General features: G+C 33.7%; 1 protein-coding gene across 2 annotated transcripts; it reads left to right on the top strand.

Annotated features, from left to right (window-relative positions):
- Nucleotides 1-323: 323 nt before the first annotated feature.
- DCL4 (dicer-like 4) lies at nucleotides 324-8,987 on the top strand. Of its 2 annotated transcripts, none has more exons than XM_078957786.1 (25): nucleotides 324-800; nucleotides 1,586-1,763; nucleotides 1,987-2,097; nucleotides 2,179-2,319; nucleotides 2,418-2,490; nucleotides 2,590-2,630; nucleotides 2,734-2,877; nucleotides 2,948-3,076; nucleotides 3,164-3,302; nucleotides 3,396-3,495; nucleotides 3,595-3,787; nucleotides 3,975-4,135; nucleotides 4,201-4,407; nucleotides 4,705-4,961; nucleotides 5,046-5,323; nucleotides 5,388-5,818; nucleotides 5,908-6,002; nucleotides 6,080-6,285; nucleotides 6,373-6,582; nucleotides 6,655-7,116; nucleotides 7,219-7,491; nucleotides 7,563-7,889; nucleotides 7,957-8,254; nucleotides 8,352-8,469; nucleotides 8,562-8,987. In XM_078957786.1, exons 1-25 carry the CDS (start codon nucleotides 640-642, stop codon nucleotides 8,713-8,715), a joined length of 4,887 nt encoding a protein of 1,628 aa, XP_078813912.1. In that variant the 5' UTR covers nucleotides 324-639; the 3' UTR covers nucleotides 8,716-8,987. The 2 variants fall into 2 exon arrangements, with proteins under 2 accessions (XP_078813912.1, XP_078813910.1); XM_078957784.1 differs by having other exon boundaries at nucleotides 3,381-3,495.
- The last annotated feature ends 3,692 nt before the right edge of the window (nucleotides 8,988-12,679 follow it).

Below are 12,679 nucleotides of genomic sequence, written 5' to 3'. Positions count from 1 at the left end.
CATCATACTTTCATGTTTTCATGTTACCATTATGCTTCCAAAAAATACAATCCCTTTATAGAAAAAAAAATGAAAGTAGGATGCTATAATACATTAATAATTGAAAGTGATTGCTTTATATTTCTTCCCTGTGATGTCCACGGGTTATAACCTAGTAAAATAAAAAATAAGAATTTGTACTTTAAGTGTTTATTTATATAATTGGTTAACTTAAATAAATAAAAATTGCTTATTTTTATTACGATTTCAAAACAATTAAAAAACAATAAAACCAAACTGATGAAGAAACTCTCTCTACTCCTGCAGGACCTGGTCATACAAAACCTTATTCAGTCGTCATCATCACTATGCGCCCTGGTCATACAAAACCTTATTCAGTCGTCATCATCACTATGCGCCCTGGTCATACAAAACCTTATTCAGTCGTCATCATCACTATGCGCCTTCAACCCCACTCTCCCGCAAAACCAAAAACTCACACATCCTCTTTCTCTCTCTAGAAACTAGAATCTAATATATTCTCTACTCTACTCTCTCTCTCTCTCTCTCTCTCTCTCTCTAGAGACCTGATTGATTGCGAAATAGTTACTTTATTCCATGTCTTAGTCTTTAAGTTTATCGTCAACGAAGAGTCAAACCATGGGGCACATTAGCGAGAACATTAATGTCATGGGAGCATTCGAAGCGATGTCGATCGGCAGCACAATTTTTAATGGGGGAAGCGAAGAAGACGAGGGATCGACTATGTCGGAAACCCAATTGCAGCAAACCGGAAAGGATCCGAGAAGAATTGCGAGAGGGTATGCCAGTTTGTGCTTTCGTTTTTGCTTTCTTATTTGATTTTTCTTTACTGATTCTTCATATATCTTCATTTGTTTACTTTTGATTAGTGATAGAATGTAGTTTATATCTTTCACAACCACCACATTATAGTTTTTTTTTTTTGTTCTTTTATTTCTTTATTTATGTTTTTTTTTTCTTGAAATTATGTTCTTGTTAAATATATACTTTTGAATGTAATTCATTACTTCATCAGTTTATTCCGTGATTTTTTTTACCTGTTCTTTGGTTAAAAAGTCATAAGCAATTCTTGAATTTAGATATCTTTTTACTTAAATTTCTTATTTGTATGTATCGAGTCAAATTCCCTGGGTAAGAATAGGCTTATGGCGTTTTATTTGTAAATATTTATGTTTAGTGTGTTTCTTGTTATGAAAGAGAAGAACAATCATTTTCTTAATTCTATATTAATTATTACTTCATTCATGAGAATCGAATAATTGGGTTCTTATCTATTTTCTTAAATATACATGGATGCTATCTTCTTTAATTTGTTGCATAAAGTTCTTTAATTAGTTACATAATTATAATTCTTGGCTTATAATATCATGTTACTTATTAAATATTGTGTGTTAAAAGTTGATTATCGGATCATTTAATTAGTTCACATATCTTTCAGACATCATTTATCCAGTGGATATGTTGAGAACAGGGGAAAATTGTGTTACAGAATGATACGAATTTTTGAATCAAAAGATTTCATGGTCACTCTTTTATATTGTTCCCCTTTGTTTTTTTATTGCAGTTACCAGATTGAATTATGTCAAAAGGCTTTAATGGAGAACATTATAGTGTATTTAGAAACAGGTTGTGGCAAAACCCACATTGCTGTTTTACTTATTTATGAGATCAAACGCCAGATGAACAAGTCCCAAAAGGAGATATGCATTTTTCTTGCTCCCACTGTGGCTCTTGTTGAACAAGTTAGTAGCTTTCCTTTGTTTCCTTCTTTACCCTTTGTTCCTTTCTTTTTTCCTTTAAAAAGTGTTGTTTGATATATTTGAGAAGCTTTTCACTTTTACTACTAGTGTGGCCTTGATGATGAAAACTGAAGACTGGAACCAATAATTATTCACTTTGACCGGTCAAACTTAGATTTTATTGTGAAATATTCTTCTTGTTCCTTATCATACTTTATTTATGCAGCAAGCCAAGGTTATAAGAGATTCTTTAGATTTAGAAGTTGGAATCTATTGTGGGAGTTCTAATCGTTTGAAGAATCATCATGATTGGGAGAAGGAATTGGAACAACACGAGGTTTGTTGCTTTAATTTGACAAAGGGTATATTTGTAATTTCAACATCGAAGTTCTTGACTCTTGATCTTGATAATGTACAGGTCTTTGTTATGACCCCACAAATCTTGTTGCATAATTTATCACACTGCTTCATTAGGATTGAGCACATTGCCCTTCTTATATTTGATGAGTGCCATTATGCACAAGTTGAAAGCAATCATCCTTATGCTGAAATCATGAAGGTAATAATTAATTACATGTTTCTTGATGTTTCTCTTTAATGCTTTGAGTATGTTGTAGTCAATGCATTTAACTTTTTTTTTTTTTTGAATTGATGCAGATATTTTACAAACCAGGTGTTGCTAAACTTCCCCGTATATTTGGCATGACTGCATCACCAATATTTGGAAAAGGTAATATGATCATGTTTAGCATATTTTTGCATTGTATATTAGATAGGTAAAAATATTTACTTCATCTAAATGTTTTGTATGTCATTATTGTCTTATTAGGTGCTTCAATTGGTAGTCTTGAAACCTTACTTCATGCCAAGGTGTGTCATCTATGTCACAAGATTCATTTTCTCCCGATAATTATTCATTTTTCAATAATTAAAGATTTAAATTCAACATTTTCATTATCGAACATTTTTATAGGTTTATACTGTTGAAGCTAGGGAAGAGCTAGATCGATTTGTGTCATCCCCTAAAGTTAATGTCTACTATTATGGCACTACAATAAGCAATTCATTAAGCCCTCATGTTACTTATTCTGCAAGACTTGAAACAATAAAGGCTGAGGTAAAATCTATTTTATGTCTTTTTTTCGATTAAATTTTTGCTATTGCTAATTATGTGTTTGATATATTAGTGTATGTTAGCTTTGATCACAAAGATTGAGGATCCTTCTATTCTTAAGAACACCAAAAAGGCACTTCAACGTCTTCATGGAAATCTGTTGTTTTGTCTTGAAAATCTTGGCCTTTGGGGAGCATTACAAGTAAGTTCTCATTGCACTATTGATCATACTTGTGATTTTATTTATAAATCCTAAACCCTAAATATGATTTTGTTTCAAATTGTGAAGGCATGTCGGATTTTATTGAAAGGAGATCTGGTTGAGAGAAATGAAGTTATCGAGGTAAATGAGGAATGTAGTGATGATATTCTATGTGGAAGTTTTCTATCACAAGTTGCTTCCTACTTCACTTCCGAATGCAAAAAAGGTACATTTTCTTCTTTCCAAAAAGCATTTCTCCTTTAAGTTGTTCTTTCTGCATTAAGTCAAAATAAGCTTCTTCTAGATTACCCTATTGAAGCAAACTGCATGGAAGCCGATTTATCATCCGTGGAGGCTTTGAAAGTTCCGGATTTCTCTTGGAAGCTCTTACGACTTATCCAAATTCTTTCCAATTTTAGGTTTGTAACACATGGGAAGAAAAAGCAATCAACTTTTGAAACTTTTTTTTCACCACTAAACAATCTTTTTTACGTACATATATATGTTGTTATTCCCAGGGCAATACCGGATATGAAATGTATAATATTTGTGAATAGAATCATAACCGCAAGATCGTTAGCATATGTCCTTCAACAACTTAGGTTTTTGTCCGCATGGAGGTGTAGTTACCTTGTTGGGGTCCACTCAGGGCTCAGAAATATTTCACGAAAAAGCACAAACGCCATTTTAGAGAAGTTTCGTTCTGGTGAGGTATGCATTATGCTACTTTACACCTATTTTGTATGAATACTTGTTCACATAAACAGGTCGTGTCACAATCTATCAGTGTCAGGGTCAGGGTCAGTGTCTGTTATGTCCTGTCATGCATAACAAGTGGAGCCTCATTTTACAGATATGTTTTTGCATAAAGAGGTAATTTAGGGTTTTGTTATGGCAGTTGAATTTGTTAGTAGCAACAAAAGTGGGAGAGGAAGGGCTTGATATCCAAACATGTTGTCTTGTTATAAGATTTGATCTTCCGGAAACCGTTGCTAGTTTTATACAATCAAGAGGTCGTGCACGCATGCCACAATCTGAATACGCCTTTTTGGTAGATAGGTAACACACTTTATTTTATTTTATTATTTTTTTTTTTTAAGTCTTAAACTGTTACATATTTGCAGGGGGAACCAAAAAGAGATGAATTTGATACAGAACTTCACCAAGGATGAAGTCAATATGAACAATCAAATATCTTCACGATCATCAACTGTGAAATATGTTGATTTTGAGGAGAAAACATATACAGTTGATTCAACAGGTGCCACCATTAGTTCAGGATCTAGTGTTTCTTTACTTCACCGATATTGCTCCAAACTCCCACACGATGAGTAAGATTTTCTTTTCTACATCTTTGGAACCATAAGTTTCTTGCATTTGCATGTTAATATATTCTAGAGTAAATTACATTTTTGGCCCCCAAGTATAGCTGATATTTGCAAATTTTGTCCCCAAAAAGTTTTCTTTTGCATCTTTGGTCCTTATTTGAAGTTCTTGCAACACTTTTGGTCCTTGTAGTTGCTCCAAGTAAGATGACTATTATGTAATTTAGTTCGAGTAAATTAGCAAGTTTATGTGTGTGTTACTAATCAACATTGTAAACTTAGTAATTTTATTTTTATGTATAGATTCTTCAACCCTAAACCACGGCTATATTACTTTGATGATGCGGAGGGAACAGTTTGTTACATAATTCTTCCCGCAAATGCCCCTATCTACCAAATCATAAGTTTGCCTCAACCATCTCGTGAAGCTGCAAAAAAAGACGCCTGTTTAAAAGCATGCCAACAGTTGCATCAATTGGGCGCCTTAACCAACTACCTCTTACCCGATGATGAAGTTGATGAAGACACCCAAGATTCTTCTGATTCTGATTCCGATGAGGGTTAGTTTCATAAATGAAACAAGTTATAATCTTTATTTTATAGTAGTAAATCTTTATATTTAATTTAATGAAATTTGTGAACAGAGGATAACTCACGAAGAGAGCTCCATGAGATGCTTGTTCCCTCTGCTCTTCGAGAACCCTGGATTAAATCCAAACGTACAATGATTCGTCTCAACTCCTACTTCATAAAATTTACCCCTTCCCCTGCTGATAGACTTTATAAAGATTTTGGTCTTTTTTTAAAAGCACCAATCCCTCAAGAGGCCGAAAGAATGAAACTTGATCTCCATTTGGCTAAGGGTCGATCTGTCTTGACCGAAATCGTCCCATGTGGCGCCTCCACATTCGACAACAACGAGGTAATCATATTACAGTGTCAATGTCAGTGTTAATAATATCTGTGATGATAATTTATTTATACAGATTGTGCTAGCGGAGAGGTTCCAAGAGATGTGGCTAAAGGCAATAGTGGACAAGTCGGATTTTGCTTCCAATTTTGTCCCTTTAGGAAAAGATGATGTCAGCAATTCCGTCTCGACATTCTACCTAATGCTACCTGTGACTGTTGACCAAGGAGGATCGATGAGTGTTGACTGGAAGCTGATTACAAGATGTTTATCATCACCGATTTTTAAATCTCCACGAGATATTGGATTTGATCAACATCAACCTTTTTGTTTGGATGATTGTTTGTATCTTGCAAATGGGCCCACACGGATCGATGACATAGTGAATAGTTTGGCTTATGTTCCATGCAAAGATACGTTTTTCTTTGTCTCGGATGTTCTTCATGACAAGGACGCGTTCAATCTTTTTAAAGAAAACACAAATTATGTCGACCACTATGCGGAAGTGTACGTCTTTACCCTTTCCAATTGTAAATTTTACGTGATTGCCCCTTGTGAGAATCGAGTTATTTACTACTTTCCTAATTTATGAACAGATTCGGCATCAAAATGTCGCACCCCAATCAACCTCTTTTAAAAGCCAAACAACTCTTTCGATTGGACAACTTGTTGAGGAAGAGAGGGAATGCTGGTAAAGCTGTAAACCGGTTTAATTATGTCTTCTTCTAAACACTAAACCCTAAACCCTGATCCTGATATTTGAAACAGAGCCACGAGAAAAGGAGGAGCATTTCGTAGAGATACCTCCTGAACTATGTGTTGTGAAAATTCTTGGTTTTTCAAAGGACATTGGAAGTTCATTGTCATTATTGCCTTCAATTGTACACCGATTGGAAAGCTTTCTTGTTGCAATTGAACTGAGGCATAGACTGTCTGCTTCATTCCCAGAAGGCTCACAAGTTTCTGCAGATCGCGTATGGATACTTGATAATACTTTTGTTTGTTCTTATTACACCATTGTTTCCTCTTTTTATGAGATTATTGTGTTTTCGATTTATCAGATTTTTGAAGCAATTACTACAGAGAGATGCAATGAACGATTTTCTCTTGAAAGACTCGAGGTGTTAGGTGATGCGTTTCTCAAATTTGCAGTTGGTAGACACCTTTTTCTGTTGAATAATGCTCTTGATGAAGGACAACTAACGAGAAAACGTTCCAATATGGTTAACAATTCCCATTTATTCAAGCTTGCATTATCCAACAATCTGCATGTAAGACTCTGTTTCTTTTCTTTTTCTAATAAATGTTATTTTTTGAGAACATTTGATGAAATTTTTGTCCAGGTTTACGTACGTGATCAACCATTCGAGCCTTTCCATTTCTACCCTTTGGGTCGAAGATGTTTGAAAATATGCACAGAAGCCACAAGAGTCAGCATCCATTCTTCACATGAGAGCAATTTAACCACAGGAGTAACCACTGAAGTTAGATGCAATAAAGGTCATCATTGGTTACAAAAGAAAACCGTTGCAGATGTTGTGGAAGCTCTTGTTGGAGCTTTTATAGTTGATAGTGGTTTTAAAGCTGCAATTGCTTTTCTTAAGTGGATTGGTATCCCAGTGGAGTTCAAAGACTCTCATGTTGCTGAAATTTGTGCTTCCAGTGCTATCTTTACTGCACTCAGTGACCAAATTGACATTCCTACCCTTGAAAGTCTTTTAGGCTATCAGTTTCATCATAAAGGTCTTCTCTTACAGGCCTTCTTACATCCATCTTACCATAACAATTACGGTGGTTGCTATCAGGTAAACACCACAAGCCACAATCTCAACCTATTTCTTACATGTAACTCTATATTTTTACCTTAAACTTGATCAAATGGGGTACTTATGATAACATTTTAACAGAGATTGGAGTTTCTTGGAGATGCTGTATTGGATTACCTGATCACCTCTTATCTTTATTCGGTGTATCCAAATTTGAAACCCGGTCAACTCACCGATTTAAGATCCCTTTCAGTCAACAATAATTCATTCGCGGGTATTGCTGTAAATCGATCTTTCTACACATACATGCTATGTGATTCCAATAGTCTTGTCCTGTCTGTGGATAAATATGCCAAATTTTTCAAGACTTCTGCATCAAAGAATGGTGTAGTAGAAACCGTGTCATGTCCTAAGGTAACTTACTATACTTAAATATTTTATTATGTCTTGTATGATAATTAATAATTTTTTTTTTTATTTTTCAGGCTCTTGGTGATTTGGTTGAGTCTTGTGTTGGAGCCATTCTTCTTGATTCAGGGTTTGATTTGGATGTGGTTTGGAACATAATGATCTCGTTTCTTGATCCCGTGATGAAATTTTCCGCCTTGCAGCTTAATCCTGTTAGGGAACTTCAAGAACTTTGTCAGTACTATAATTGGGAATTGACGTTTCCGTCCCTAAAGAAAGACGGGGCGTTTACGGTTGAAGCAATCGTTGATGGAATTGGAGTTAGTGACACTGCTTCTGCTACAAATTTTAATAAAAAAACCGCCAAGCGAATCGCGTGTCAGAAACTGTATTTGTCGTTGAAGGTAAAAAAGACCAGTATACCCTTGGGTTCTTTACACGGTTTTCTTACGTGGGTTTATGGTGTTACAGGACAAAGGTTATAAGACGAAAGTGAAATCGTTAGAGGAAATCTTGAAATCGAGTAAAAAAATGGAGGCGAAATTGATTGGATACGATGAAATCCCGACAGATATTGATGTTTCACGTGCCAATCAAGCTGTGGACTTGAACTCGGATAAAGTTAGGAATATTCCCATAGAAGGGCATTCTCGTCATTTAAATTCTTCGGTTAAAAGCAGTAGCGGTATTAGACGGTTGTCACAGCCCACTCCTCAAAGAAGCCCTTCATCCTCAGACGTCAGTGATAGCAATTCACAAGCTCCTTCAGGTTAAAAAAAAAAATTAATTGTCTCACTGACAGACATCTGTCTGAGTCCCAGTCCAATCTGTTCTGTCATGTCATGTAATATCCGGTTTCTTTTCAGGTGACGGGGTGAAGAAATCATCGGCAAAATCACATTTATACGAAATTTGTGCTATCAACTGTTGGAAGCCACCTTTGTTTGAATGTTTCCAAGAAATGGGACCCGCCCACCTCAAACAGTAAGTTGAAGCGCATCATTGGTCGATCTGCAACAAGTGTTATATACTTATATACATGTTTTTTTTTTTTTTGTTTTTGTTTTTTCATTTAGGTTTGCATTCAAAGTGACAGTGATAATTGAAGAAGCCTCTAATACAATCTTGGAGTGTGTAGGAGATCATCGCACTAAAAAGAAAGATGCAGCTGAGTTTGCAGCTCAAGGGGTAATTTGGTACTTAAAGCAAGTCGGGTATTTACAAAATTAGGATCCCGGTATTTTCCTATTTTGATCAATGTATGCATATATATATAATATATAAAACTGGATGTAGTGTAGTGGTAGTTATGACTTGTGTGAGGCAAAGGGTATACATATAGTATAGAGCCCTGTATACACACACAAAGTCGAGTGCACCATTTATGAAGCTGTATGCATTATCTTCATACAATTATGAATGATGTGATGTGTTGTCTTCCTTCTTGTGTATTGGAAGAAGTGGTTAAAAAGAGTTTTTGGTAAAATTTATAGTTTATTCAACAGTTTCAGTTTTCAAGAAATGTCTGCTTAAGGTCTGTTATCTGTTTGTTTGTATCTGTATGTGTTTGATAGCAAGTTGGAATGGAATGTGTGTGATTGCCAAAAAAAAATAGGGTAAATTACACGAATGGTCCCTATGGTTTGTGGTAATCTGCGTGTTTGGTCCCTAACATCTTTTTTTAACTTGGAGGGTCCCTATATTATATTTTTGTTACGTGTTGGGTCCCTCACAAATATAAAAAAACTAAATTACCCTTACTTATTTTGTTTTACTTTTTATTATTTATTAGTTTATTCAAAATTAATAAAATATATGATATGGGCCCTATTGTTCTCCCTTGTACCAAAGACACAAACCTTCATTTTATTTGCTTTCCTCTGCCACTCTAATCCTCCACCACCACCCACCCTTCTACCTCCTCCTTCCTATCTCTTCATGGGAAACGTACATCTCCCCTTCCCCCATTCTTCAATTCGACCCTGTTGATTTCCAGGAGGACATGAATCCCATTGATTTGAAGGAAAACTTGAATACCCTTTTGATTTCAATTGAGGCAGATGTCTGGTTCTTTCTTCTCAGAAACTCCTAACAGAAATTATCTAGCCTCGTCAAAATTCCCACCTGGAAATGCCAAAGACGATTACCCTTTCGATTTTATACATTTTCTTCCCATATGGGTTTCGTCACATACTCTTCTCTTACATAAAACAGAAATCGATTGGCTCCATCATCGATCTTTCATTATCGATAGGGTTTCAAACATTTCAATTTATGGTTTCAGATGTAAACACTTGAACACCAAGGCAATGGAAGTTTCATCACAAAGATATGTCTGTTTTGATTTATGGACTTTTGATTTTAGGTTTCTGGTTTCAGATGAAAAACACGATGTCTATGTTTCATCACAACACACTATGTCGTTAGCTTTCTTGAATTTTGGTAAGCAACAAGATGAAGATAAGTACATATATAAAGAGACTTGAGATAGTGGGCCCGTTTGATGTTTTGTAGGGATTGGGGATGGCCGAAAACGGTGAACGAAGGTAATGATGGTGGTTATCGGAGGTAAACGGTGGTGATGGCACTGGTTGTTGGAGAGGTGGTTGTAAAGGAGGAATAATAGAAGTAGTTGATTGCCTTTGATTATGGTTGGAATGTAGTGGTGAATTCGTCAAATGCTGAAGAGGAATTCGACAAATGATTTTAAAGAATGAATATGACAGGGAGGGAGATGGTGAAGGTTAAGGATGAGTGGGACCTACCTACTTATTAATCACATTTTTAATAGAAAAATAGTAAATAAACAATACAAAAATTAAAAAGAAATGAATAAGGGTAATTTAGTCTTTTTATGTTTGTGAGGGACCCAACGTGCAATAAAATGCAATATAGGGACCTTCCGAGTTAAAAAAAGAAGTTAGGGACCAAGCACACAGATTATCCCAAATCACAGGAACCATTCGTGTAATTTACCCCAAAAAATATTGAGTTGGTTTATACTTTTATACATAAGATTTCAGGATTATTCTTAAGACCAGGGCCAACTTCAACCATTTAGATGGTTTTTAATTGCAACTTTACAGATGATAATCGATCAAGATTAAGGCAACATCAATTTTGAGAACTCAACTTTTAATGTGGTCTTAAGGATAGCTGGCTGGAAAACAATCGGAATCGAAATTATTAATTGCAAGTTTAATTCGAGCTTGTCTTCTTTGAGTGTGTGTATCATTTTTGGGATCAATTTACAAAGAAGTTTTGGGTTGAGGTGGAATTCAAAGTAATCACATCAAGTTGTTAACAAAAATTCTTGACTTGCATTTTTAAGGGATCAATTAAAGAGTGAAAGAGTTCCACCGAAGTGGTACAATAGGAGGCATTTGATACTCTTTGTAAATCAACAATCACATAATGATGACCATGAATATGGACCATAAAAGTTGTTGAACCTTCTTTTTTAGATGATGAATGATAACGTGTTTGTAATGATAAAATGAGTATTTGTCATGATAAACTGACATTTTAGTTACCGCATAATCTGATCTCTGAAGTAGTTCACTAGATGAATTATGTTGTTGAAATAGTCTTCATCAATCAATGATTATATGTGCTAATAATTGCTGAATAGATTTGATTGAATTTCACTCTAATCATTTTCACTACAACAAATAGAAATAACTATTGTCCAACTCCAAGCATTTCTTTGTGCTCGTATGGATAAATTCTTGTGAAATTTCATTCATAAGTGAATTTGAAGGGTGTTGTTATTGGCACCGAATTACACATGTCAAAACCATTTTACTAAGTCAAAATCACTTTTGATTTGGTTTAAACCCCAAATTGAAATGACATCTACTTATTCCTCCGCTATCTTCCCCTTTTCTTCACACTTTTTTTTTGGAAATTGTAATGCTTTTATTTTCTTGGATTAACTAATAATTATTGATATACATATACTAAATTATCAAGAAAAAAAGCAATAACTAAATATAAAAAGACACAAGAAGTATAAAGAAAAAAAAGTATCACGATAGCTAGCTATAAATCTATATTTAATACCTATTAATTCTTTCTAAATAACTATTATACTTAGTAAAACATAAATTATTTCTTTTTAAATAACTATTATACTTAATAAAACATAAATTGTTTATTTCTAAACAACTACTATACTTAATTTGAAGAACAAAGCATAATGATTGAGGATTAACGACGGATCGACGATAGGGTTTTCATATTATTTTTAGAAACTATGTTTTTATAGTGTTTTGGAAACTATGTTTTTATAAAGTTTAACAAATGAGTTTTTATATTACTTTTGGAAGAAAGTTTGATATTGTATCCCAAAATGAAAATTTTAGTTTGAAATTTGTGACGTTACATTGATATTGTTGCACCTGTTGGTAATTAAATTTACAAGGTCAATATCATTGACTATTTCTAATATATAATTACGAATGAGCACAAAAAAAACTTTAAGTTACTTATAAAGTTGTCCAGTCAAAACACTTAAAAATGTTTACTTAGACATGATTATTAGGTGTGGCTGAAACGACAACCTACCGTCTAAGGACTAATCGGAGATTAATATTAGATTAAACAAACATAATATATATATATATATATATATATATATATATATATATATATATATATATATATATATATATATGTTAATCTACAACTATTATAAAATAGTCAATGTAACTCGGTCAGGGACCAACAACTCAATTGATTTGATTGAGTTTAGGAGGTGCAACTAGCAATGATGGTATTTATAGTAGTATCCAAACAAAACACTTTATAAATTAAGTAAATTATAAAAATGATGATTAGATTTACGAAAATTTACATCATATCGTATGAAATTGCTATCGGAGTCTGGAAATAACAAAGCTACATCAATTGCATCTAGCAAATAATTTAATTTGTTGTCGGATTTGCATATACACTAGGTGTGAGACCCATGTATTACATGGGTTTAATTAAAAAAAAAACAAATATAAAATTTTAACAATTTGAAAAGTTTGAATTTATAAGAAAAATAGAAAAATTTGAATTATTAAAATTAATGAGATTTTAATGTATTGAATACATTACATATATAAACTCTTTCTAATAAATATTTTACATATATATTACCTTATACATTAAATGTGGAATTTTAATTTAATAAAATAAAAAATACAAT

Source organism: Lactuca saligna, chromosome 5, assembly GCF_052625555.1.
Source record: "Lactuca saligna cultivar CGN05327 chromosome 5, ASM5262555v1, whole genome shotgun sequence".
Classification (NCBI taxonomy): Eukaryota; Viridiplantae; Streptophyta; class Magnoliopsida; order Asterales; family Asteraceae; genus Lactuca; species Lactuca saligna.
The sequence above is the reverse complement of the archived record's forward strand: the minus strand, read 5'-3'. Positions and strand labels throughout refer to the sequence as shown.

Bases quoted from the DNA above. Each gene is read 5' to 3' on its own strand.
- DCL4 (XM_078957784.1), top strand. From the start codon at position 640: ATGGGGCACATTAGCGAGAACATTAATGTCATGGGAGCATTCGAAGCG. The intron at 3,077-3,163 runs GTAAGTTCTCAT...CAAATTGTGAAG, and splicing joins GCCTTTGGGGAGCATTACAA to GCATGTCGGATTTTATTGAA. The intron at 7,492-7,562 runs GTAACTTACTAT...TTTATTTTTCAG, and splicing joins AAACCGTGTCATGTCCTAAG to GCTCTTGGTGATTTGGTTGA.